General features: G+C 42.4%; 2 protein-coding genes across 11 annotated transcripts; both read right to left on the bottom strand.

Annotated features, from left to right (window-relative positions):
• Nucleotides 1-292: 292 nt before the first annotated feature.
• ncoa6 (nuclear receptor coactivator 6) lies at nucleotides 293-14,243 on the bottom strand. Of its 9 annotated transcripts, none has more exons than XM_030422397.1 (17): nucleotides 14,116-14,243; nucleotides 12,613-12,938; nucleotides 11,382-11,537; nucleotides 11,102-11,224; nucleotides 10,810-10,938; nucleotides 9,882-10,712; nucleotides 9,618-9,749; nucleotides 7,023-8,418; nucleotides 6,799-6,914; nucleotides 6,188-6,651; nucleotides 5,846-6,079; nucleotides 2,651-5,708; nucleotides 1,777-1,833; nucleotides 1,636-1,666; nucleotides 1,130-1,171; nucleotides 750-883; nucleotides 293-659 (listed from the first exon to the last, which is right to left on the bottom strand). In XM_030422397.1, the coding sequence occupies exons 2-17, from the start codon at nucleotides 12,896-12,898 to the stop codon at nucleotides 613-615; spliced, it is 7,236 nt and encodes a 2,411-aa protein (XP_030278257.1). In that variant the 5' UTR covers nucleotides 12,899-12,938; nucleotides 14,116-14,243; the 3' UTR covers nucleotides 293-612. The 9 variants fall into 9 exon arrangements, 6 of the variants coding, with proteins under 6 accessions (XP_030278257.1, XP_030278258.1, XP_030278260.1 ...); XM_030422398.1 differs by having other exon boundaries at nucleotides 10,816-10,938; XM_030422400.1 differs by having other exon boundaries at nucleotides 11,117-11,224.
• Nucleotides 14,244-14,904: 661 nt separating this feature from the next.
• ggt7 (gamma-glutamyltransferase 7) lies at nucleotides 14,905-25,331 on the bottom strand. 2 transcript variants are annotated; one of them, XM_030423745.1, is made up of 16 exons: nucleotides 24,724-25,068; nucleotides 23,745-24,324; nucleotides 22,756-22,982; nucleotides 22,429-22,580; nucleotides 22,223-22,340; nucleotides 22,023-22,090; nucleotides 21,432-21,505; nucleotides 21,103-21,296; nucleotides 19,901-19,988; nucleotides 19,079-19,206; nucleotides 18,886-18,974; nucleotides 18,636-18,788; nucleotides 18,415-18,529; nucleotides 18,175-18,312; nucleotides 17,886-17,985; nucleotides 14,905-16,303 (listed from the first exon to the last, which is right to left on the bottom strand). In XM_030423745.1, exons 2-16 carry the CDS (start codon nucleotides 23,962-23,964, stop codon nucleotides 16,131-16,133), a joined length of 2,037 nt encoding a protein of 678 aa, XP_030279605.1. In that variant the 5' UTR covers nucleotides 23,965-24,324; nucleotides 24,724-25,068; the 3' UTR covers nucleotides 14,905-16,130. The 2 variants fall into 2 exon arrangements, with proteins under 2 accessions (XP_030279605.1, XP_030279606.1); XM_030423746.1 differs by lacking the exon at nucleotides 24,724-25,068 and adding an exon at nucleotides 25,075-25,331 and having other exon boundaries at nucleotides 16,131-16,303.
• Between the last annotated feature and the right edge of the window lie 1,505 nt (nucleotides 25,332-26,836).

The following is a 26,836-nucleotide window of genomic DNA, read 5'->3' as shown; positions in this document are numbered from 1 at the left end:
TCAAACCAGTTATGGCAGAATAGAAAGCTTATCTTTTCCAATACTATAAACGTATATTCATGCTTATAGTCCACATATAGTTGAGTTAAAAATATCCATCTACTGAAGCATCATGTGCTTGCAGCGCTTTAATCCCTCTTCATCTGAATGGAGTCCTGACTATTAATACCAAACTCTGCCTCCTACTTGGGCTTATCAATAATACAGGACATTAATGCAGCACTGGTAAGAATTAGCAAAATGAAATTAAAATGATCAATAATCTTTATATATGAATCATTTTACACAGTTCCACAGGACAAAAGCAGTAGAAAATTTAATTCAGTTTTACAACATAATTATACAATCATGACAAGCTCCATTATCAGTCTTCACATTATTAATCCAGCATTTAATATAAAAAGCACATTCACACAAATACATACTGTATGCACACATTCTAACTACAATCTCACATGATAGCATGGACATAAACAATAGCATAATTATTTTTAAAACAATCTGTACATGGTTCCTTCCTCCAGTGAAAATTCATGATCCGGGACAGTGAAACCGATATTATCAACCGATTCACAGTGGGGAAACAAAAACATTTACAGTACAGTTCACAGGCTATTTAGACTTCCTTCGTTTGGCCTGGGTGGGGCTCGCACCAGTTTCTGTGATAGAAAACACACAAGATCATTAGGAAACAGGTAGCAATGCCATGTATGTAGTGTAGAGAAAGACATTCTGTTTTTTTTTGTTACCTTTTACAGCAGCACTGGTTCCAGGCCTGGCTGGTCTCTTCCTAATGCCACTGTCTGCTACCGGCTCCTCCTCCACCTCCTTCTCTGCCCGGGAGCTGCGCCTGCTCGGTCCCTTAGGCTTCTCAACAGCAGCTCTGGGAGGACCAGATAGAAAAACAACAAACGACAAGGAAGGAAGGACAACACAAGTATGTGTTACTAAAGATGCAGGGGTGTGATTTAACTCTGCTCTACTCAGAGAAAGATAGAATACCACTCAGGACTCAGGCTGTTTTTCCTCGTCTACCACAGATACTGTCCATCTTCATCCCGACAGCATCCACTACGTCGACATGATCACTGCTCGTGTCTTTGCAGCGCAAACATGTTAAAATACATACCTTGGGACTAAGTTGATGGGCGTCTTTCTTTTCTTTGCCCATCTGTGATAGAAGTGGAAAAACAGCGGTAAACTATAAACTGTGCTGAACAAACATGGCTTCACTTCCCCACCATATTATGACAATCCCCAGGAAAAGAGATATGGCCATAAGGGTCAGTGGAGTGGTACACATTCCGTTGTGATAGGCTGTTCTTGGTATATAATTCTGACATGCATTAGTATATTCATGTTGTTGCATGCTAATCATACATACCAAGTGCTGAGGCCACGTGGCTCATTGTTTTCACCATGTACCCCCTTGGCCAACCAAATGAACTCCCTGAGTTTCAGTAGAGTTAGAAATGTCTAAGCATTTCTCTTCCAAGAACACAGGTCTCAAGACTAGGCCAACTTTTCAGAAATCAATAGTAGGGGACAGCTTAAAGGACCCCAGCACATGAAGCATTACACAACTAATCAACATTACAGAACTTAAAAGAACACAAATGTTATGATGAATCTTACCCCTGCTCAGAACCTGTTGTGACCTCTTCACCTAAACAAAACAAAACAGAAGTTACTTCTGTGCCATGAGCTTGAAGTGACTTATGTGAAACTGATTTTACAAGAGTTTTTTTTCTTAAAAGTAAAGATGAACACACATACCCGTCTTCTCACTGGCAACAGGTTCCTGTGACGGTGGGGCTTCTTGCCGAGTAGGTGCTGGGGAAAACGATCAAATACATAAATGGTCTGCATTTTTATAGCGGTTTTCCAGTCTAACGACAGCTCAAAGCGCTGTACAACACATGCCACATTCACCCATTCACACACACATTCATACACTGATGACGGAGGCTGCCATGCAAGGCGCCAACTGCTCATCAGGAGCAATTTGGGGTTCAGTATCTTGCTCAAGGACACTTCGACATGCAACTAGGGGGAGCCGGGATTCGAACTGATGACCTTCCAATCACTAGACGACCTGCTCTACCCACTGAGCCACAGCCGCCCCTTGCACGTCATCTGAGGCTGCATTAAACATGTTAATAAGGCATGTAATCACTGGCACTATTGCATATAAAAATAAGTGTTTATGTAAATAATAAAATGTTTATTAAAACATGAAAAACATAAAAGCTTAATACTTTGGGTTGCACGTCATCTGAGGCTGCATTAAACATGTTAATAAGGCATGTAATAACCATAACCACAGCAGAGACACATAGTGTTTGTGTGTATATATGGATATGTATGTATGTATGTATGTATGTATGTATGTATGTATGTATATATATATATATATATATATATATATATATATATATATATATATATATATATATATATATATATATATATAGAGATAGATAGATAGATAGATAGATAGATATAGATATAGATATATAGATAGATAGATAGATAGAGATAGATATAGTTATAGATAGATAGATAGATCATGGCCAGAATACAGAAAATAATACAGACGTATGTATATAACCAATGACTGATGACTGTTTTTGCTCACAGACGTGTTTACCTGGGGTGGTCTGAGTGGTTTCAGTGGTTGCTGCAGCTGGCGGCAAGGGGGGCTCCATAGGTGGGGGGTCAGACTGAGCTTGGGGAACACCGCTGGGGTTCGCAACTGGAGAGGATGTCGTGGGAGGAACCTCCTGAACAGATCCAGGCCCAGCAACAATTGGAACAACGGACGGTACAGGACTTTGTACAGGAGTGATCGTAGAGAGCAAGCTAGCAGAAGAGACACCTGTGGGAGTACCAGCTACAGTGACAATAGGAGCTTGAGTAGTTACAACCTGGGCTGGGCTTGAGACTGAAGCTGGTGCAGGCACTGGAGCCTGGGTAACTATCTGCGTAGGTACAGCAACTTGGCCAGGCGCTGGGACTGGAGAGGAGACTGCAGGCGGAGTGATGTTGTTTGAAGCAGCTGCAGCGGTAGTGAGGGGAGCAACTGCTTCCATCTGAATGGCAGGACTAGCAGGTGGATGAAAAATTTGTGTTGGCACAGCTCCAGTGGGCCCCTGTACAGGTCTTTCTGCAGGACTCTGCTGAGTGTCAGCTGTTCCAGCAACAGCTGCAGCGGACTGTGCAGGTTTACCTTTCACCTGGGCAGAGGGAGGTGGAGACATGGGGCTCTTCCGGATGGTGTTTACAGCCCCAGGACTAGAGCTGGGAGGAGGAGATGCCAGAGGTGGCTGAAAAGGAGACGATGCAGAAGGGCTTGGATGGGGAGATGGCTGCTGGCCTGGGGGACTAGTTTTCTGGGCAGAACCTGCCTCACCTAGATTTTCTGTTTTGTGACCCCCTGGGTTAATTTGCTGAGAGGCTGGGAGGGTACCGAGGGGTGCTGTTGAGGACATTGTAGTGGCTAGTTGGACCTGTCCAACAGCATTTCTGGCAGCCTGAGTGCTAGCCATGATTGCTCCTGAGGACTGGGTGGAGCTTGGGGCAGGAGAAAGTTGGATGTTTGTAGTGGATACTTGGATAGGCCCCATCATGGTGACAGACTGTGACACCACAGAAGTATTGGGAGTCACAGATGCACCTGGGACCTGGAAAATTGGGTTGATAAATACAGGGGTGGTGGTGATAAACTGAGGAGGTCGAGGGACAGGGGCCTGCTGTCGGATGTCCTGAGGTCTAATGTTCTTGTTAGGGACAGCTACCATGGTGGAGACCATAGATGTGGGTGCCTGGGGAGTGGGGGCAGAGGTGATGGGGTTAGAGGTGACAAATACAGTAATCTGGTTAGGGGAAATGGTGCTAGAAGAGGCAGGGATCTGTATGACTGAATGAACACTGGTCACAGGTTTAGGACTGGGGCTTGGTTTGTGACCTGAACTGGCTTGATTTAGAGCTGTGCTGGGGTTGGAACTGGTACCAACAGTCGAGGCAGGACTGCTCTGAACTGAAGTGACTGGGATGGGGCTTACACTAGTGGTGGCATTAGTGTTGGTACTGAGGGTGGCAGAGGGGGTAGGTGTTGGGTTTACATTGGGACTGGGACTGACACCAACACTGGAAATAGGGTTTTGGTTAAGGCTTGGGGTAGTATTGGTGTTCACCTTAGTGCTAGGGTGTGAGCTAGGAACTGAAGCATGCTGTAAATTAGGACTACTGGTAGGGATTTGGACAGCAGGTTTTGGTTTAGCTTCTGATTCATTTATAGTGGCAGTAGTACTGGCAGAAGTGGACACATCTGTACTCTGTGAATTACTGTGGAGTGGTCTCTCTGCATCCAAAGCAGACTTGGGGCTGTCCTTTCCCATAACATCCCTAACAGTATTACTCTGTACAAGCCGATGAGGCATGGCTGGCATACCCGTATTATCCAGTAACTGATTGAGGGAGGTTGGAGCTGTCCTGAGTGTAGGAGAGACCTCAGAATCCTGCATAGGAGCTGTGTGGACCGGCTGTCTATCAACTGTGCCAGCCTGCAGTTCCATGTCATGTTTAGGCTGCTGAGGCATGGGGAAACGAGGACTTGCCATTCTGGGAGCAGATAACTCCCTCAAAGGCTGTGGTGGGGGTTGAGACTGAGACATCTGTCTCTGTTCTGCTGTCATCATTCCCTGACTTTCCCTGACTCCCTCAACAGGGTTACCTTGTACCCCATGGAAGGGGCTCTGGGTCAGTTGCGCCTCCATGCCCCCACTCATTTGTGATGGCATAGATACTGGACTTGGGGGTACTGAGGTAGGGCTCAGCATCATGGTTTGCCCCTGAGGGTTGACCAACGGCTGCTGAGGGGGAGGGCAGTTGATGGCCATCTTTGTCCCTTTTTGTCTCCCTGGACTTGGAGTAGTTGACTTGCGGCTAGAAGCTGGACTTGACCTCCGACTATTGCTAGGACTTGCCCTCTTTCCCTGCCCTCCAGGCTGCTTGTCCTGTTTAGCCCCTGGACCTCCTGTTCCAGTGCCTGTAGAGAACGGCTGTTGATTGTTGTTAGTGTTATTTCCACCTGCACTGCCATTGTTGTTGTTGCCTGGTAGAGTTAGGCTAGGAGGAGCCTGACCAATGGCTTTCAGAGTTGTGGGGTTTAGACCTTGTTGGTCAAATCCCCTGTTTAGGTTAGGCTGCCTGGGAGGCAGAGGAATGTTAATTTTGGGAGGAAACAGCCCTGCAATGGAGGCATTTAATCTCTCGGGTGAAAGGTTGATTTCTGAGGGCTCAGTACTGGGTGGACGATTAGTTGGGGTAAGGGGGTGGTGGTACGGCCTAGGGCTTGCTCTGTTCGGGGTTTTGGGCCTGGAGCTCTGTGAGGTTGTGGGGACACTGGGGAAATGAAGGCCAGGTATGGGGCCTCCTTGTTGAGGCTGAGTGGGTAACTGTGGCTGAGGACTGGCTCCAGTGTGCTGGGGCATTGGTGATGGACCTGGGCCCTGCTTCAACATATGAGTGTTAGAGCCCTGATTGGCCATCATTTGTTGAGTCCCATTTCCAGGCTGTACCCCAATTTCTGGGCCACCAGGCCTCTCCTGCTTCAAGTGAGGCCCTGCAGAGGACTCTTCTGATACAGTGCCTTGGGGACCCTGCCCTACATCAGGATGGGACATTCTTCGTGCAGCGCCTGCAAGCTAGAAAGAAGAAGAACAAATACTGTGTTAGTTTACTGCCATTGAAATAGATCACAGTGTACTCATCAGTAAAATTTAAAGTGCGAGATGTCAATGTGAACATTGAGTTCACATATGCCACAGCACTTGGCCCTCACCTGTGGGTTTACCATAAGTGGCATCCCTCTGGCTTTGTCAGGTGAAGGCGGTACATGTCCTTGAAGGCTGATCATTACTGGCATGTTGCCCTGCTGTGAAACAGGAAGCCTCTGCACCTCCGGTGGATTGCCCATGCCTCGAGGAGGGAGCGCCCCCCCTGGAGGGATGGACATGCGATTCTTTGCCTGCTCCTGCTGCATCTTTAGCATCATCATCATCTGCTGTTGTTGTTGCTAAAATGCAAAATGTGGTACAACATTGTACGAATTATGAATTGGTAAACTGTTAACCAATGTGTTGATACCAAACCATGTCAATATGGTATGTGATAATGGTGATACCTGTTGTTGCAGATGTGGCTGTTGGACTTGCTGCTGCTGTTGCTGCTGCTGCTGCTGCAGCTGATGAGGGTGCATTTGGGGCTGGCCTTGACCCGACGTCTGCGGCCCGCTCATCCCCTGCTGCCCTTGAGCATTCTGGAGACCCTGCATCTGCATCTGTTGAATCTGTTGCTGTTGCATCTGCTGCTGTTGCTGCAACTGCTGTTGTTGTAATTGCTGCTGCTGCTGCTGCTGTTGTAATTGCTGCTGCTGCATTTGTTGTTGCATTTGTTGCTGCTGCTGTATTTGTTGTTGCTGTATCTGCTGCTGTTGCATATGCTGCATTTGTTGTTGTTGTTGCTGTTGCTGTTGTTGTTGTTGTTGTTGTTGTTGTTGTTGTTGCTGCTGCTGCTGCTGTTGTTGCTGCATGAACTGCATGGGTACCTGCTGCAATACTCTTTGGTCTCCAGGTTGACCAGGGAAGCCTAGGGTTAGTGTAGAGAAGCACACATAAACATAACAGATAAGTGTACAAATGTTGTATCCTGTAACATTTTTTTCACAACTAATGAATCATCAGGTAAACGCAGATACAAAGCAATTACCAAATTGATGAATTCTGTGTAATTTACCTGCAGGCCTGTTGGCAAAATCAGGGAGTTTGGGGCCAGCATTGTCTAAGCCCAAACTTTGTTCACCCAGATTCGGCAGTTCAGAATCCTCCATGCCAGCAGCCGCATCAAGACCACTAAAAAGAAAAAGAATAAATAGATTAGGCGATACAATTTACAGTGATAAAATTAACTTCCAACTATAAAATGGCAAAACCAAAACTGTCACATATACAAATTATTACCCAAGTCCCTCGACTTGCTGCTGTCCCTCTCCCTCTTTGGGCTTCTTCTTTCGAGGGGGTTTCTTCTTTTTGGGTTTGGCCTGATTGCCCCCACCTGCTCCTTGTTTTCCTCCTGGCCCAAACTGGCTGGCTGAGATATCACTCTGCAGCAGGTTGACTAGCAGTGGGCTAGTCAATGTTACATCCTTGCTGACCGGAAAGCCTCCAGGCTGTCCACAGGCTCCCCCCATTGGCATCTGACCAGGGAACTGTGTGTTAAAGTTCATGCCATGACCTGCAAAGTGGCCATTTCCCATCTGCATATGCTGAGGGCCCCCCATCATTCCTTGCTGCTGCTGTGCCTGCATATCAGGGACCATCTGTTGGACGCCTAAGTCACCTGTCCCACTATTGGGATCTCCCAAAGGATGGGGATGTTGTTGAGCTGCCTGTTGTTGTTGTTGTTGTTGTTGTTGTTGTTGTTGTTGCTGCTGCTGCTGCTGCTGTTGTTGTTGTTGTAACATGGCCTGCTGCTGTTGTTGTTTCTGCTGCTGTAACTGTTGTTGCTGTTGCAATTGTTGTTGGATAAGAGGATGACCAGCAGGGAGCCTCATCTGTTGCCCATGCATGCCCATAACTTGATTTGGATTGCCAGCAATAGGAACCTGCTGAGGCTGTTGCTGATTCATTTGCTGCTGGTGTTGTTGTTGTTGTTGTTGTTGTTGTTGTTGCTGCTGCTGCTGCTGCTGCTGCTGCTGCAGCTGTTGCAATTGGTGCTGTTGCTGCTGTTGCTGCTGTTGCAACTGCTGTTGCTGTAGTTGAGCCATTTGCTGCTGCTGTTGTGGAGTCATCTGCTGTGGGCCAACCTGGCCCTGGAACTGAGCCATGTTACCAGGAACATTTGGAGAAGGGCCACGCATCATCTGGCCTGGCATGACCCCAGCTGGAATTTTGCCTGCAAAAGCCTGCTTGTTGCCTTGCATCTGGTTGGCAACCATTTGTTCCATCATGGAGTTTTGTTGTTGTTGTTGTTGCTGCTGCTGCAGAAGCATGGCCTGGTGCCCTTGGCCTCCAACCATCTGACCCTGCCCATGCATCACCCCCTGGCCTTGCTGAGGCATCATCTGCTTGGGTGGGGTCATTCCTCCCCTCTGCCCTTGACTGAGGGGCCTTGAGAGGACAGTTTGACCTCCACCCTGGCCTTGAACCTTCTGGCTGGGGGAGGAAGACACGGGCTGGGCCTGATGCTGGAGGCCCATCATCTGGGTCTGGAGGCCAGGCTGTTGCTGCCCCATATTAGGCCCAGCAGTTGTACCAGGGGGCACACCTGCCATGTTACTTTGTACACCCATAATGTTTGGTTGGACATGGGGTGGACCCTGCATTGAGTTTGGCGTAGAGGCTGATGCCTGAGCACCTGATGTGAAATAGAGAGGGAACAAGAAAATTACTGAAATGGGCTGCACAAAGGTAATGGGCTATTATGCCTTCTGCTAACTGCATGATAAGCCAGTGTGTCAAATTAGGCTGTGATCACTTGAACGCAGTTTATCAAATTTCAATGACAATAATTTTCCTTGAGGTACTAAATCTCAACAAGTCTTTGGTAAAGTGGAAGCAGTTCTTATCTAAAAAAAAAAAAGCTAAATACAGGCTCTGTCCACATACATACATGGGTATTTCATATTTCTTTCTTTTCAATGTGTTTTGGCCTTTCAGACACACATAAAAAACTGACCTTTCAGAAATCTTCTTAAGGAGAAAAGATACTAGAAACTCAGCTGTCAGTGTCTATGTGTGGACACACAAAGATTTTTGGAAAGGATGATGCAGTCACTTCTAACAGGCCCTTACCAGTGTATGAAACATAACTGGCAAATGTGAACTTGCGAAGTATGATATTGTGGAGTATTTTAGTTTATTCATTGATGGAATTGATTTTACAGTGTCTATATTTAGAAAGGTACAAACAGGTACTGCCAATGGAACGATGGAAAACAAAGACTAAAACAGCTGCTGATGATGTCTTGATAAAATTAGCATTAATCAGGAGATAGATAGAGATTATTTCTGAAATGGTGCTCAAACATTCATCAGGCTGGAGATTGTTCTTGTTTTAAACCCCTGTTTCCAAAATACCTTTGCAGTGTGGACCAGGCCTGAGATAAAGGTTGATGCATGTTTCTTATATGGTTAGTAAACAGAGAGCCCATTGCAATTAACTGTATTTTTATTAGCCCTACGATTTTAGTTCACTACCTGCAGTGACAATTACTGTTCTGTTGACTGCTACTTTTATTTACTGTGCTCAAACTTCAGGCATGTGACATATCATTTTGCCATTACGATATCATAACAAACTCTTACATTTATTCTCAACATGGATCTTTAATTGCAGTTTTGTGGCATATGTGCTATATGTGCTACGACAAAAGAAGGTAAGTTTTCAAATGTAAATTATCTTGCCTCAGTTCATCTGATTGTCACAACTATGCAATAAGAAAATTAGTTCTTGCCGAAAATGTTTGTGATTGCATAGAGAGCATATCTTCCTAAATGTTTTAAAAGACACACCCCTACAAGAGAGTTAGGGTTGCAGTGTTGTAGAGATTTTACCTGTGTGAGTCATCACTTGACTGCTCTGTAGCTGCTGACTGGGTCCTCCACCAGGGGTTCCTGGAGTGCTGGCACTCACCTGACCTTGGACAAAGTTTTGGTTTGGAAAACCCATGGGACGCTTTTGCATGCCTGTAATCAGTATTCATTGATTTACTTAATTGGATATCTATGCACAGAATTTTAATTACTTTGATACAATCTTTTATGACAACCAAAAATCTTGGATTGGCATTTCATAAACGGCTACAAACAGTAACCCACCTGGATGAACTTGGCCCCCAGGCTGTCCATGCTGGGGCATTCCCATGAATCCTTGTTGCATGTTACCCTGTTGGCCCAAGGCTGCTCTTCCTGGTGATCCAACGCCCTGGGGAAAACCCTGTGGAGTCGTAGGTCTCTGAGCCATCATGGGAGGAGTCCCTGGTGAACCCTGTTGAAAAGGAGATGAGGACGAACCAGGGGACTTGGCAGTGAGGTTGCCCTGCGGTCCAGATGTTGGTGGAATTGGCGGAGGGGGTCTTGGTTGGCCTGCTACACCGCCTGGGCCACCTTGCGGGCCTTTAGGCTGGGGGGCTGCAAACTGACCCACTCCTGGCTGCTGTTGTTGCTGTAACTGTCCCTGTCCCATGGCATTGAATACCTGCCCAGCCTGCTGGCTGCCAAATGGGTAAGGGGGCGGAGGGTGGCTGGGAGTCTGAACTGTAGCGAGGGAAGGTGGGCGCTGAACCATTTGGGCTTGAGGTGGGGGCTTTCTCCAGGTAGGGCCTCCTTGGGCAGCTGGTGGCTGGAGCACCCCAGGGGGCAGCTGGTTCCAGCCAGGCAGAGGCAGAGCCATCTGGCCTGATGGGTTGAATGGAGGTCTAGGTCCGAGCTGGGAGAGCTGTGCTTGCTGCTGGGCCTGTTGCTGTTGGTGATGCTGTTGTTGTAGCTGCTGCAGTGCAGCAGGGTTGAGTGGTCTCCCTGTCTGCAAGGCCTGCATGTGATGGGCAGCCTGAGGAGGCATCGGGCCTGAGCCATGGGGACCAGCCTGTTGGTGCTGAAGTTGTTGTTGCTGCTGAACTGACATTCCTTGCATCATTGGATCCATTACATCTGTGCGGAAAAAGCGTTTAAATCATTACTGCACCTTTCAAGCAGCGCAATATTCACATTTATGACATGTATCATTTGACATACAAGAAATAAAGACCTGAACCTGTCTGTGATGATGGTCTTGAAACACGCGGATGCATCTGTCCACTGCTGCCTGGTACCATAGCCTGGCCTGCCATGCCAGGTCCAGGGGGAACCATTGATGGATTAGCCATCCTTACTCCTCCTTGTATAAACAGGACATTCACTAATATTTATCAAGTGACTAAACAATAAATTAGAAAATAACATTAGAAATTGCTAAATAATGAAATGCTATGACACAACTAAGAAAATTCATGTATTTATGGATGCATGAGTGTTAGGGATACAATTCAGGATAATAATACCTGGACCAGGCTGACCTGCAAAGCCAACATCCATTCTTATCTGGCCAGGTGCTCCAATTGGTCCATTCACTCTGACTTCTTGTCCTCTATTTGGTCCCACTGCCACATTGATGGCCCCTTCCCCTGGACATTCAAAGGAGGAACATCAATTACTAACATTTATGACAAGCTAGTTTGCATACTTTATTTTGAAGTCATAAAGATGAAGAAAAAAAGAATGTGTCTCTTGCATACTGTTTTAAAGTGAGGAGTTAAAGGAGTCTGAAAGCCATGCTGTTACCTTCTATCTGAACAGAGAGAATCCCCAGGTCTCTGAGCTGCTGCTGGTTGTTCTGGGCCAACAGTCTAAGTCGCTCAGCAGCATCCCTGGGAATATTGAAGGTAACCCGCACACTGTTCCAGGGCTCCACATGCTGTGGCTGTAGCGTCTCAGAGCCTGAAAGAGGGATCGGACAATTGAAATTGTTGAATTACAGTTAATGCCAGGCGGAAACAAATCTAAAGACTATTGGTTAGAGAAAGACTAGGAAAAGAAAGGGCTTGTTTCTAATGTATTTTCAGTGCTTGTAAAATAAATGCAGCCATATTAGATGTGTAATTAGATGTGCAATCAAGAAAACACAGTGGATGCACCTCAGATATTTTGATACTGATGAACAGATCCAGAGCTGTTTCAATGTGAAAGTGATGATAAATCTTCATTTTTTTCTTAACTGGGCCCAGATATGGAACACAAAATAAGAAATGAAAGTATCGCCTGATAGACTGTGCCAACATGTTCCTACTCTGACACTAAAGTGTAATTTGTTGTCATTGTCTACCCACCCCCTGCCAATGAAAAGTCAGGACAAGTTTTGTAGTCTACAAAACCTTTCTGAAGCTTTGGGGTTAAAGAGTGTTGCAGCATTCTCCTAAACAATGGAAATAGCTGGGGACTTGTTTTTAAATGTAAAAAAAACCCCACAGGAATAAAATGGCTTCATACAGCTTGTCCATGGTAATCCAGGTGTGCAGAAGCCCCAAGATCCTACATTGGTTTAAGAAGATTTTATTTACATCCTTTTTAAGTGTGTACACAAGCTCGGTTTATGTTGAAGGTGTAAACAACATCATTTTAAATCACTTTGGGATCTAAGGGCTTCCAGAGACTTGGATTATACTGGAGAAGCTGTATGGAGGCACTTTGTTTGTTTTTTTCTTCTCCCAGATGTCCCTTTAACGTTGTAAAACAAATCCTCATCCATTTCAGTTGTATAGGAGAATGCTATAAAAACTGTTTCGCTTTAAAAGCTCCAGAAATGTTATGTGGACAACAAAACATAACCCAACTTTCCATCGGCATGAGGCTGTGTACATAATGACTATATATTCATTATTGAGTGAACTTTAATTCAATCAAATTCCCAGATAAACAGCAGGAGCTGTACAATGGCAATCAATGGACAGTTGTACTATTCAGCTCCAATTCTTTTGTCAGTATGGCGAGTGTAGTCGAACAAAATTAAACTAACCCATATCAAGCATGTCTGGTATCCCGCTGAGGACAGTGTTAAGTTTTTGTGTGAAATCCTCATCCTCCATATTTCCTTGAAATGCAACAAAAACTGTAAAATCTTCTCCATTCCCGCTGTTTTCTTCTGTGCCATCTTGCTTGTTGACGTTCTCTTCTTCTGTTAGTGTGCTTCCATGGAAATCATCGGCATCCTCCCCAACACCAGAGTCCCTGTCGGAGTCATTATCAGGTTCCAGGTGCTCTGTCCTCTGGGACAACTGAGGTGGGGTACGTCGATGTGCCATCCTCCCCTCTAACTAGGAGTGGCGTTATAACCGTATTATACTGAAAGAGCACATGAGACAGATCACCAGACCATCCTAAAAACCATTGAAGTTGCACTGTGCAGTTTTGGGGGATGAATCTCAAACAGAAGAGAAAGCATTTCCGGACCTGACTTGTATGCTTAAACACACTAAATAAACAAACTCTTTCTTTTTCATAAATACATAAATTAAATATACAAGCTTACCTTAAAGGACAACGCAATTTCATACTGTTTTAATTTGCGTATATTTTCTAGCTTCAGACAGCTCTGATGACTGCTTGCTCATTCACTTAAGGATGAAATAAATATTTCTGAGCTTAAATTATTACCTCAGTAATATCGTGAATATCAAAATTAAGAGTTTGAATTTATTCTACAAAACTACATAGTGCCACTTTAATATCACAGTTAAGAAACTACAAAGATGATTAGAAGATCACTGTGGTAGTGAAAACGGATGTAAATAGAACATTAGATGCTGGATACAAAGAGTTAGGCTATATGTTGGACGCTACAAGCTCCAGGTGAGACAAGGTCAAACGAGGAAAAGTAGTCCGTCCTTTTAGTAAATCCACATCAAGCAACAACATGACGTTAACACAGAAAAGTTAAATCTAGCGTTGACAACACACCTGTACGCTGGTGACATCCCTTTAACCAGGGATGCTATGCTAATTACAAGGCCTGTACACAGATTATAAAGAGGGGCTGTGGGTGGTGGAACTGTGTTATCCTAGTGTGATTTGCATTAAAGTCAAATAGCGTGACATTGTATAAATTATCTTCCATAACCGGTGGCCAGCTTGGTTAACATGATCGGCTCCGCAGTAGCACGGGCCTTAGCACAAACCTAAGCTAACGCAGCGAGATCAAAGTCGGCAAGAATAACACAAATATATGGTATCGCTTGTTATTGTGCGTTTTCGTACACATATGAGCATTATGTGCAATTAAAACTGACACGTTTACAGAGGAAACCGCGTTCTGAGAGCGTATTAAATTCAAATCAAGGCGGTTCCTGCTGGCTTCTGCGAAAGCTCCAGTTAGCAAACGTTAGCTAAGTTAGCTGTGTAGCACTGCAGTTAATTCATCATGAATGCATTGAAACACAACGTATTAGCTTCCCGGTTCTTTAGTTTAACTTGCTAAACGTCAGCAGCAGCTACCTACGCATGAGAAAAGCAAAATCCTTACCGCATATATTCATCAGAAAATAAGCTCAACCAGTCGACATCAACTAGCCAGATTAGCTAACAAAACATGAATCACAAGCAAGCAATACGACGGCAAGCTCGCACGGCGAAAAACACTTCCGGTGTACGTTTACAAAATAAAACTCCAATAGAGGAAGAAGAGGCAACTTTGACTTGTGTTATGTTTTCTGAAATAAATTAATTAGGCACAGTTTGCTATGGTCCTTGGAGCCGAGGATCTAACAAAACAACACGCATTTGTTTAATTTGTGCAATGCCTCTATATCAGAAAATCCCAAAGTGGGGCCTAACAGGTCATTGTTTAAAAATGCTTTTTTTTTTATTTTATTTTTTTTTATTATTGTGCACGGTTAAAATGCACTTTAAACATTAGGAGTCCTAGTTATTCATTATGTGTCATAATCCCTGGTCAATCTGAGGTTAACATTCAATTCAGGGAATTTGGGATCCCACTGCCATTTTAACAATTTAAGAGGGGTATGCTTTTGGCCTGTGGCCCCAAACCTTTGCCCTTGACATTTCTATTTTATGTAAATGTATGCAGCAGAATCTTGACCAGTGTGCATATTCATCGGGTACTGCCGCTTGTTAATAAAAACAACAGCTAAGAAATGTTGTGTGGAATTTGTAAAACACATAATCTGAGTTTTTAAGTTCAGTCATCCAAAAACCTTAAACTCAGTGTCTGGAAAGAGAAAGCCTATTCTAAAGTAGGTCATATGCAACAAATGCACACGCACTGTATGAAGGAACAAAGGGTCAAACATTATTCAGAGACGAGTGCAAACACTTTAATTCTTGGGTTTGGACGGTGCTGATTTTTATTCGAATCAGATACAAATGCGCATGAAATCAAACAGCAGGTTTTGTGCAAATGTGTACCTTAAGGCATGATACTCTATAGTACAGGAAACAAGCATCAACAGTCATATTGCACTAATGCCCAAAACGGGAGACAATAAGGTTAAGGACATGTTTGATCAGTCAGCATTGGCCATTCTGAAATTAAATAATGATTAAAATGCAATGCTGTACAGAACTGTTTACAACCTAAAATCATTACACAAGTACACAGACAGAAAAAATAACAACCATTGCTCAAATGTGCTGATCGTATGTCCTGTGTTAATAATTATATATACAGCCCAACAAATGTTCATATAAAAATAGACAGATTCCATTTAAACCATGTCTAAAGAATTAGATCATTCCCATTCTAAAAACGAGTATCTCTGCTGTTAAATAAAATAAAAATCAGCCACAAGCTTTAAATAAAAAATTAATTCATGCAACAAATACAAATTCTTAAATTAAGTATCTAAATCCACTTACTCTGTCATTAGTGATATTCAACTCCTGTGAATCTGAAGCAATCGTCGTATTTAAGGAAGTCATTTGAGATGTGAAGGTCTTACTTAAGTTCTTTATGATGTACTTTGTGTTAATGTGTTAGTCTTAACATGGTCCCAAGGAGCCATGGATTGTTCACAACAGTTAAAACTCCAGCAGCTGTACCAAACAACATCTAATCACAGTTAAACACCACATAAAGAGCAGCAGAGTAAATGGTTCAGCCTCTGTGTCCAGTTAATAGACTAATTCGGGTGTGTAAATGTGAGGCTTAATAATAGGTTTAAATATCTTTACCTTCACCATTCCATGTGATTCCATGTGTTATTTGAACAAATGGTGAAATGATGGTCGGCATTATCATATTTTGTCTGTACATTCTTGCACCAAATAATTTTGTTCATTCACTTCCATCAGAATTGCTGTTCCTATGCTCAGAGTGCTTTGTTTGGTCTCACACGCCAAAAACTAGCCGCATGTCTTTTTGTTCAGGGTTTTCTTCTGTTAAGCAACCGCACGTTGACATTAACGTATATCAAGTGTTTAAATTGATGAAAAGCCTCCTTACTCCCGTACTGGCTGTCACCTCAGTGTTACTCTTACCCCTTCTTCATTATGTGTGAGTACAAGGGGAGGAGGGGTTCACTAGGGCATGCTGGACATAGTGAGGGCGGAGGCATCAGCGCTACGGGGATCCTTCACCCCAATGATGAGGTCATTGGTTCTCCGGGTGCCCTCCACCAATGAGAGCACCTCTTTCCTCTCCACCTTGTGCCCTTTGGCCTGCAGCAGCTCCACGTCTTCATTTAGAAACTCAGCTGTAAAAGAGAAAGAGAGGATATAAGGCAGGCAGGAGGAATGGACAACTTAAAATATGTTTACATCTAGTGCTCAAATGTAATATATATATGTGGTAATGGAAGCTATTACTCTGCGTTGGTTCACACGGCTGGTGTAGCAATCACGGTGTGTTCAGATTCTATGTCTATGTTCTATATATTGCTTTCCGTACTTTAGAGTGTTTTTATGTGCTTTTGTACAATATTACTGTTCTGTTAATGCATCTTATGTGTTTATTGCAACAGGATGTCTAAACTGGCACATTTACAGAAATATTATCAATGAGCAATTTCCCTGTAACTCCAAACTAAATAAACAAATAAAAAAACTATAATAATATACTAAAAATTTATTTATTCAATCTAATTCCTGCAATATTGGGTTCACAGCATTTACATATCATGATTTTTGCAACAAAAGTTGTAGATTATTTTTTTCTCAACACAGGAAGTCAGGAAAGCTATGTCATGGTAAACCTTATGCATGGCACTTGGTGTTTTCCCAGCTTTTCATTTACCTTGAACAGTGCACACAAAAACTTGTTCTGAGGACAATGTAAATACTGGCACAAAGGAACTATTTTTCTTGATCTAGATGGCATATCCTGATACATAACTGCATGTTAATAGCAGCAAATTAAAACTGTATTTAAATAAAGTCAGAAAGCCAATCTGCTGTAGCCACTAGTAAGAGCATACCAGGATTCAATATGTAGTTCACTTATCTTTTTCACTACCAAGGAAACATACATAAGGAACTTGATATCAAAGACAAATATTTACTCAAAATGCTCATGGTAGCAAGCAAGAGGGCATAACAAGACGTTGGTAAAAGAGCCTTCTACCTTAAAAAAATGAAAAGACATTGTAAACAACAGATGCAATATGGAGCGTATGACATGCAATTCAAGGTTACAGAAAAAGTAATGGGCTAAATAGCCAACAAACCTGCTTAATGAGTAGTCTGACAACTGAAACTATTGTAAATGCATTTGTGAATAGGTGACTAACAACTCCTGTTTTCATATTCCAACATAATTATATGACCTCATCTTCACTACGTTATAAAAGGTTAAAAAATCAAGTATATTAGTAGTAGGTGTGAAGACAATTCCCTTTCAACAAATATTAGCATATCAAGAACAACAAATTACTTTGTCAGTATATTGCATGATTTTGCATATGCCTCTTGCACATGTTGCTGTGAATGTCTGTGTGCGTGTGTGCATGTGTGAAACTGCACCCTGTACTGCACCCACATTTCTTGCACGTAAACAAGAGAAATTGTAAGAAATCATAACCTTTAAAGCATAGATCTCTTCAATTTGAAATGATATTCTATGTCAGTGTTCCTCTAGTAACATCTTGTCATGGTGGCCAGACATTCAACTAAAATGTATTGGTTGCACCTAGACTCTGTGCTGGTGTGAAATGAAAAAGTTAGGTTCACCAGTGCAGCCAATGTAAAAGGTTAGTCGGGAGCCCTGCAGTTATAGTTTGATGGGACTCTGTTGTATTTGGACCAAAACACACAGCTGATGGATCAGTTGGAAAAACTCACAGTCTACCAGGAGGAGATCGGGCTGCAGCTGTGGGTGGAGTCTTCCATATGCTAAGCTGTCACTCATATTTTTACGCGATGACAAAACATTCATCAGCACCTGTGACGGATCAGAAAACACTATAAGACATATAGAACAATAACATACAAACAGGAATTGTTGTTAATAACATAGGTACAGTTCTATCTTTCTGTGTAAGTTCTGCCTAAGCAATACAGAAAAAAAAACACAAATAAAAGTGTATCAATCAATCATAAAATAATGTAAACATTCCACTAAATAAATAACCTGTGTGATGCCGCTGAGAGCTTTCTCTCCATTGGAAGATCCAACGGCTACGTATGTGCCACATAACCCAATGGCAGGTCTCACTGCTGTGGGCATCAGGAAGGACATGGGCCTCTTCCCAGGCTGGAGGGTGTTATGCTAGGGCAAAAACAAACAAGAGCCATGAGGACTAAGAGCGGCTACAAGCAAATTTTTCAAAAAGAAATCAATCAATACCACAAAGACAAAATGCACAATTACTGGGTTAGGTGATGAGCTCTGAGTTTTATTAGCCCAGGAGAAGTCCAGGATTTGGCTATTCAAGAGGATTCCTGAAGGAGTCACGATCCCGCTGCCGAATGGTTTGTTCAGAGAGCTACAGCAGCGTAAAAAGAAAAGTGATGTTGGTTTTCCAGGGATACTAATCCGCTCTTAACCGTTTAAACAATGTGCAACAGCAGTTCAAATAAAGCAGGATGTACCTCATGACTGAAACAATGTAGTCATCCGGGCCCATGACCATGACTTGGGCAGCTGCTGAACCCTTCTCCAGGGTAAATGATGGAGTGTAATGGCTGACAGGGAAGGTCTGAGAGTCGTTGATCATCTGGCGGAGCACGGAAGCCTGTGATTTACTTTAAGAGGGAAACCACAAGGGTTCAATGAAAATGCCTTACTGAATTAGGATGGATATAAACATTGAATATTTAATGACAACATAGGGATCTTTACTTCAGCATCTTGGCAACGGTCTCTGCAACAGAAGTGTCATACATGGGGTCTCCAAGCCAACTAGCCAGGGCAAGAGCTATCTTCACAGCCTGTGGACAGTGACGCAAAATCAAGACTTGTGTTAAAATCATATCAGTTACTGCACATCTAACACTGCTTATGCTGTGTAGTGGCGAAGCAGTTTGTACACCACCTCTGCAATCCAGTGGTAGGTGCTGTTCCTCGGCACCTGGCTGGTAATGTTGTAGCCTTCCAAGATGTTGAGCGCAGTGAGCAAGGCAACACCAGCATGTGGGGCCGGGGCCGCCATCACATGGTGTCCTTCAGAAAGACCAACAAAACACATGATTAAAACTTTAACGACTTCTTTGAAAAAGGAATCACTTCAGTGGAAAAATAAAATATGATAAAAAAAAACTGAAAATCTATAAGATGCAAAAGGAAAATTGCAATAGTTGAGTACATAGCGTAAAGAAACTAAAAACTAAAACATTTGCACACATATGTCTATGGAAAATGATCAAATTATAAATATCTACAAGAAAAAGAAAAAAAATAACAACTTTAATATTTGTAAAATACAGCAGATGAGATAAATGAAACAATGTGAGTATTCAGATGTGCAGGTGTATAATACGGTTCACACATTTCGCCTTGTTGCAATGGGAATTGTTATGGTTGTTCAGTTTATATTTAAAGGACATACTGTATTTACAGAAACAGTGGAAGAAAGTAGAGAACATATTTATCCAAGGAGCTTGTGGGGGATGGCTGGCTACTGAAAAGCTGACACCAACAGTATTGCTTAATGAACATCTGGGAGCTACTGTAAACTTCATTACTGCCTTGACTTTGCACGGTGGAGCAGCTGTGGGATTATAAAGATTTAGAATGGTAGGAAAGGGATAAAGGGACATAATTAATATTGTGTGAGAGAGGGAACTCTAGTGAATGTTATGCTGTAGTTGTGTTCTTCCTCTAGTAGCACTGACGTAAACACAACAGATACACTTACCTTGATAGGTGATCTCTGCTGGTTGCTGTAAGACTGTGCTGTAGTTCCCAAAGTCATCCTCTGTGAGCACTCCACCTCTTGCTTGCACCTATTAAAATTGGATAATGACTTTAAATTGCTTTGTCTTACTGCAGTGTTGTCACTAACAGGGAAATTTAGAAATGGTTGACCCTCAGTGGATGCCTGGTGAACTGAAGTGAAAACTTTTGTTGGTTTGACCTCTGGTGCTTGTAGTTTGATATTTGTTTAGCTGTGTGTGTCTTTAGGGTTGAGTTACTCTCCACTCAAATAAAAGGGTCCCTTAAGTTAAATGATAGAGGCTTATATTTACACTTCATTATGACTTCATTATAAGATTACAGCTATATCTGGTCAAAGGTCAGTTAATCAAACTGTTCAGTCATTTTTTAAATGAGTTGTTGTCATAAGGTGATCTGCAACGTGTTTGCATTTCCCTCCTTTTTTTTGTATAACATACAACTGTACAATTATTGAAATGTATAAATATTTTATCTATAAATGTATGATACATATATAATGTACAGTCAGAATCTTTATATATATTTATTATTAAGGCTATAGTTAAAAGGTGGTACTGTACCGGACTAGATTATATTAAAACCTTAATCCCTTTTTTATTTCCATAAATACATCCTTGAGGGATCAGAATATTATTAACACTTCTCAATATAACACAGTTCAGTACAGCAACATCACTTACTATAAAGTTAGCCTTAAAGCTGAAACATATGATTGTATTAACTTTTATGCTATACACATTAAAGTAGATTTACGGGATTGCATTAGCCTTACCAGGTGTAGCAAATGAAAAGTGGCCACTGATTTTATAATTCATTATACATATGCTCACTTTATACAATATAAAGAATAAACAAATGTGTTGTTTATATTTTTTACATCTGAAATAATTTATCACCCCTTAAAATATTATTTTTGTGACATTATTGTTACTAATGAATACCATCCTGAAATCTTTCCATTTTCCCTTTTCAGAGAAAACCATGAGTCATTATTAACCAACATAATTATTTTATCACAACAGCACTGAAATATTACCTCACCCAGGCTAAAATGTAAAAAGCCATGTGAAAGTGCAACAGGAACTCCCTGTGGAGACCATGCAAAATTCATGACTGCTTTTATGTAATCATAGTCGGAGACAGAAAAAAAATCTTTCTTACTGCTGCTGCCATTTCCTGCGTTAGGTTTCCGCTGTAGAACTCGGATATCCCATTAACTGCGATAGCATCCAAGATGGCTGCCATATCGAGACGCCTGGTGAGTAGTCCGGCGAGGGGAGCCTGGCCGTTTGGGAGGAATAAGTCCCGAAATACACCTGACATGTTTTGGTCCTTAACTTTTGCCAGAGCTCCAGCTAGGGAGAGAGAGGAAAGGCAAATGAGGCCATACCTCATCTATATGTCTTCACCCTGTGTTGTTTGGGAACACTGAGGCCGGGAGATAACGATGGTGCTGTGTTACTGGTGAGGATATATTACATTTTACTTACCTAGGTCATGAGTAACATTAAATCCATTCCTGGCTACATCTGCTGCCATGGTAACCACATCCTTCCATGGCATTCTGGGGAATTAAACAGTCATTCTAAATTGGCTTTGTTAACAGTCGTTTAAAACATTAGATTAACACTCTGAAATCCTTGAGAGGTTCCAAAATGATATCCGCAATCTCCAAGCGTGGCTGAAGCAAGTTAGTTCATTCTGTAACAGCATCCTCCAAGCACTTGAGGTACCAGGATCATGATAATTACACAGCATCAGAATAATTGCAGCCTAATACACAATGTCTTCTCTTTAAAACACAGCTGGTGATGCTTTCACTGAGATAGTACTCATTTAGCTCTGAGATAAGGCACAGCTTTTGTCAAAGCTGATGTAAATGTAAGCATTTGCTAAGCTTATCTAAAAATGCTAATATAATATCTTCTGTCTTTCAAATGTCCCTCACAAATGAAGCAGAAGTTTAACAAAAGGAATGCAATATTATTTCCAGAAACCCCAGACTACAACTTTTTATGACACATAATGGAAGGAGAGAAGACAAAACAATCATAAATAGTATTACATAATAGTTAACATACCTGCCATAGAGCTGGTGTGCCTGATACATCCCACTGAGCATGCCTGGTACTCCCACCAGCAGGCCGGGCTGAAATGCAACAGCATGAACAGGTTGCACACATTACCATCAGCATTAAAAAGTAACAAAAACAATATCACCTGTTCTCATTCTTAACATCTCAGTGTTACAAAATAGGACACACTAAAATAAACACCTTACATTTTGATCAAGGTTTATATGCAGCATCTCCTCATTGATGGCAGAGGGTGCAGTCTCTCTGAAGTCGATGACCCGCGTCTCATTTTTACGGATGTCGTGCACCAACATAACTCCACCACTAAAAGAAAATCCAATGAGAGAACAGGGTTTTGCTTTGTCCAAGAACCTCATTGTAAGTCCTATTTATAATATTTTCTTTTACATACCCTCCAATACCAGAAGTGTGAGGGTGAACAATTCCCAAACAGAGGGCAGCAGTGATGGCAGCATCAACACTGGACCCCTGTTTTCCCAGAATGTCAAAGCCAAGAGATGTACACTGGGCCACATCTGTTACCACTGCGCCTTGGTTAAAGATCTTGCAAGAAACAGGAGGAATCGCAAAGCAGGATGGAGAAGACTGTTAAAATGCTTGTGTGGGATGGCATGAGTGGAGCATGCAGAGTTACTCATAATCTGATAATCACTTGCAAATATTTCACAAGAGCAACACCTTTAAAATGTGTCTACATATGAACAACATCCACACCTACCTGTGGGTCTCCGAAGTAGATCTGCATGATGAGAGCTACAGTTACTCCTGTAGCGAAAGTGAGACAGGCTGTGATGATGACTGTCAATCCATCTCGCTGACAGGCACACTCTTCTGTAAAGGGGTCTCTGCTTGTCTCCCGCAGGGAAGCGATATCCTGGCTAGCCAGGTCAGAAGCTGAGGAGGGAAGACGCTGGAGGCGAGCCGACTTCAGAAACAGATCTGGGTCTGACACAAACAGCACAAATCAAAAGGTTAAGACGGAAGCACAAAGAGCAGGTAATCACTAATTTGGATACTGTTTTCAAACACCAAACTCTATTCAAAATGTGTCAATTAAATGGAGAACAATTGCCTGTTTCTGAATTCTGCGTGTGTAATCCACAAAGTCGCAATTGCAATTTGATGGACAGAAAATTAACTGGCAACTGCGATATTCGATCAGTCATTTTAGTTTTTCTATACTAAGATTTTCCAAACGTGTTAGGTTCCAGGATTTTATATCTGAGGACTTGCTGCCATATATGACAGTAAACTTGGACAGAACTTTTAGGTGCTTTATTCTTCCTCTCCACCACATTTACTAAAAATAGTTTCTAGTTATTTTGCAGACTCAGACTGTTCAGTATTTATAGGCTATTAAATGTGACATGTTTCCAATCAGATTTTGTTGAGGTGGGACGTTGTGTGAGAGGATGTTGCATCAGAGCCAAAGTAGCACATTTTTAAATTGGATTATTTTATTGCAAATCTGACAGAAAAATCTCTGTTACAAATAATTGGAAAATGCTGAATATCGGTCGGGATAATCAGCTAGGGCTGATGATTGGTCTAATCCTAATAAATAGACATTTCAGCATATCATGTTGGCCTCTGGTAATGAGCAATACAATCAAATCTTGCTGCTCCATGAATCCACACCTGGAAACCTTAACACACTCAATAATAGAGTTTGTGGTTTATTTTTTGCATCTGACCTGTCTGACACACCTGTATCTTGCTCACTCAGGACGTTATCATCATCTTTTCTTGATTTCAGGGTGTTTTCCCCTGACAGCATATCGTCCTCTGGCAGCCTGGGGAAGCTGGTGATGCTCATGTAGTCCACCGGAGAGTAGGCACTCCCTAAGGTAGTCTCCGGATTGGCATCTTTATCAGCAACACATCCGCTTGGGTACCCTGCTACGATGTCAGGAGCTGGGCTGTGCATGGTGACTGATGATACTGCAGTTACACACTTATCTTTACTTTAAGGGTGTGAGTGATTTATTCCAGAGGATCCATATTTCCAGTCACATCAGGAAACCAATCACCCAGATGGAAAATCACTTTAATACACTGTTATGGACCACTAGTGTTGCTGTCAAGAATTACATCAACTTGATGTGATCTTTAATGTCCCATTGTATATATACTAACTCTCCTGCAGGGATTTGTAGTTTTCTTGTGTGATGTATGCACCGTTACTACAACATCACTGCAGTTTCTTAGAGGATATATTTCTGATAGGCCAAGACACGGGAGTGCAGCCCAGATGATGATGCATTTTTCCAGTCATGCAGCCTGTCACCTGCAAAAGGATAACAAACCATGTAGATCAACTTGTTTTAGAACGGGAATTTCCTTTTGAGAAGCAAACGCCTTCGTATCCTTATATTGACCCTACGTGCTCATTACACCTGGCAAACACGGTCTACCACAAATACTGACATACGACAATATGTCTGCCTACGTCTGTTTAAGATGCTGAGAGAAGGTCTCCTGACTCCATGCATTTTTTTTTTAAAACAGCATCTCTATTATAAAACACGTCAACACACAGAGAGCCGAGCCCCGACGCGCTAGCTAACGTTAGTTGTCCTGCGTGTGCTGTCTGTTAACAAGCTAGCTAACGCATCTTTCTGTTAGCGTTAATTCTGGACAAAAGTGCGGCTACAAAGAGCTCAAAGCGGGGGGTAACGCTACTCACCGGTGTCGTCAAATCATATAATCAAATAAAAACCATCCTCGACGGTGTTCTTGATGATTTTGAACAAGACAGGTGAAGTGACTGGGACGTGGCTGCCCCGTCTCCAAGACTACAAGAGCTCCCGAATCACGACGCTTGACAGCGGTGAAGTTAGCTTCGCGTGACCGCTCGGGACGACCGGGAAGACTTGTCAGAGAAAACGAGCTAGCTGGACCTTAAATCTCATATTTCTCACTCCGTCTCTGGCTAAGAGGTGACGACCGAGCTGAAATCATCTGAATCCGTCTGTTTTCACAAAAGGAATCATAGCCGATGGCTGTGTTGTCGCCTAGGCACGAATATCAGACTTACTTCATAGTGGATAAGCAACGGATGGGTGCCCCTCTATAATACAGGTGCCTCAACCACGTCTGTCCAACTCTGAACTCCACCTCAGGACGCAGGTCCACCAGGTCTGCCTGTCTCACAGGTATCTGTGAGGCGGTTCGACAGGTTATAGCAGGTTTGGAGAATACCTGCTCCAATTACAAATCTCCTGTCCCTCCCATCAACCCTCACTCTCCTCTTGTTCCTCCGCCTTCTAAATGGATCAACAGGCAAATTGTTTGACTTGCTAATACAACTAATCTAATCACTGCAGACACTACACACGGTGTCCTACATGTCGTCTTATAGTTTGATGACATTTAAAAATTACAAACCTGGATGAAAGCACCCCGCCCATATTGAGCTCAAACAGTAGGCTATATTTACACTTCAGTTCAACACCCATCTATTCACCTCCTCCCTTTTTTTGCATACAGTGAACTTCTTCCTGCCTGCATGCAGGTAGTCTGCAAGGTAGACTGTGGTGGAATGTGACTTAGGACTTTTACCTTATATTTGCCACACATTTATATTTATTCTATTCTATGTGTTTTAAAAAGCATCACAATATTCCTTGTATTTTAAAAGCTTAGTCAGATATGGTATAAATGACATATCTTTAATGTATATTATACAAAGATGGTCAATATGATTAGGATAAATATGATTGATAGAAATATGTAAATAATGACTATAAATGTTTGTTAAGAATAGTTTGGACTCAGGTAAAGGATTTCCACGGAATCAAAACACACGCGGAAATGGCAAACTTTCTCCTGGATCGGTAAGCTAACTCGCTTGCTAACTTAGCTAACGTTACCTGTCGGTCAAACTCCTCTGCTATACTTATTTTCATTATATCACGTTGATCCTAGATATGAGAATACTGATCGTGACCCATCGACCTCCAGACCCAGTAAACGGAGGAAACGGAGGCGGCTCAATCCTCCTGCCCTGTCCAAACCTGGCAACCCGACTGCTGGAATTACCTTTTTGTTGTCGCGACAACGATCTTGAGACACTAGATGGCGGCATTCAGCTCATATTCCATATTCCATATTCCACCTTTAATCAGAGTAAAGGTTTAGACCATTATGTAAGCTGGTTGATTACCATTCAGTGACTTATGGAGAAGTGATGTGATTAAAGAAGTTCATACTCCTTCTCATTCCTTTTCAAATCTGAAAACAAAGTGATCAAGTCATCACTGCTGCCCTCTGTTTGTCATTATCTACTCATCCTCCTGCTGATGGAAAGTCAGGTTAAGTGTTGTAGTCTGCCAAACATTTCTAGAGCCTCACAGCAGCACAGCCTGGAAAATAAACGACTGAAGTAGATGGAGACTTGTTTTAAAATGGAAAACCAGAAGAATGTTTTAAAATACATTAAATGGCTCCATATAGCTTGTCTGGCGTAATGCAAGTTTTAAACAAGTCTACAAAACTTGAAAACCGGACTTTCCATTTGCATGGGGTTGATTGAATTTACTTTTATTAATTGTAAATTTCTTCATGAACTAATCCTTTAAGATTTCACCCCCCCAAATGTAGGCAATGTAAACTATTTAAAGGGACACTATGTAGTTTAGGAGAAGAAATTCAAACACAGGATTTTAATATTTGCAGTATCACTGAGGTAATAATACAAACTCAGAATTGTAATTTTATTCCTCAACTGATGAATGAGCCGATCTCAGAGGAAAATAAGGCCCCAGAACAATGTTTGGAGCTAGAGAGGTGGCAAGGTC

Source organism: Sparus aurata, chromosome 7 (genome assembly GCF_900880675.1).
Source record: "Sparus aurata chromosome 7, fSpaAur1.1, whole genome shotgun sequence".
In the NCBI taxonomy this organism is placed as follows: Eukaryota; Metazoa; Chordata; class Actinopteri; order Spariformes; family Sparidae; genus Sparus; species Sparus aurata.
The sequence above is the reverse complement of the archived record's forward strand: the minus strand, read 5'-3'. Positions and strand labels throughout refer to the sequence as shown.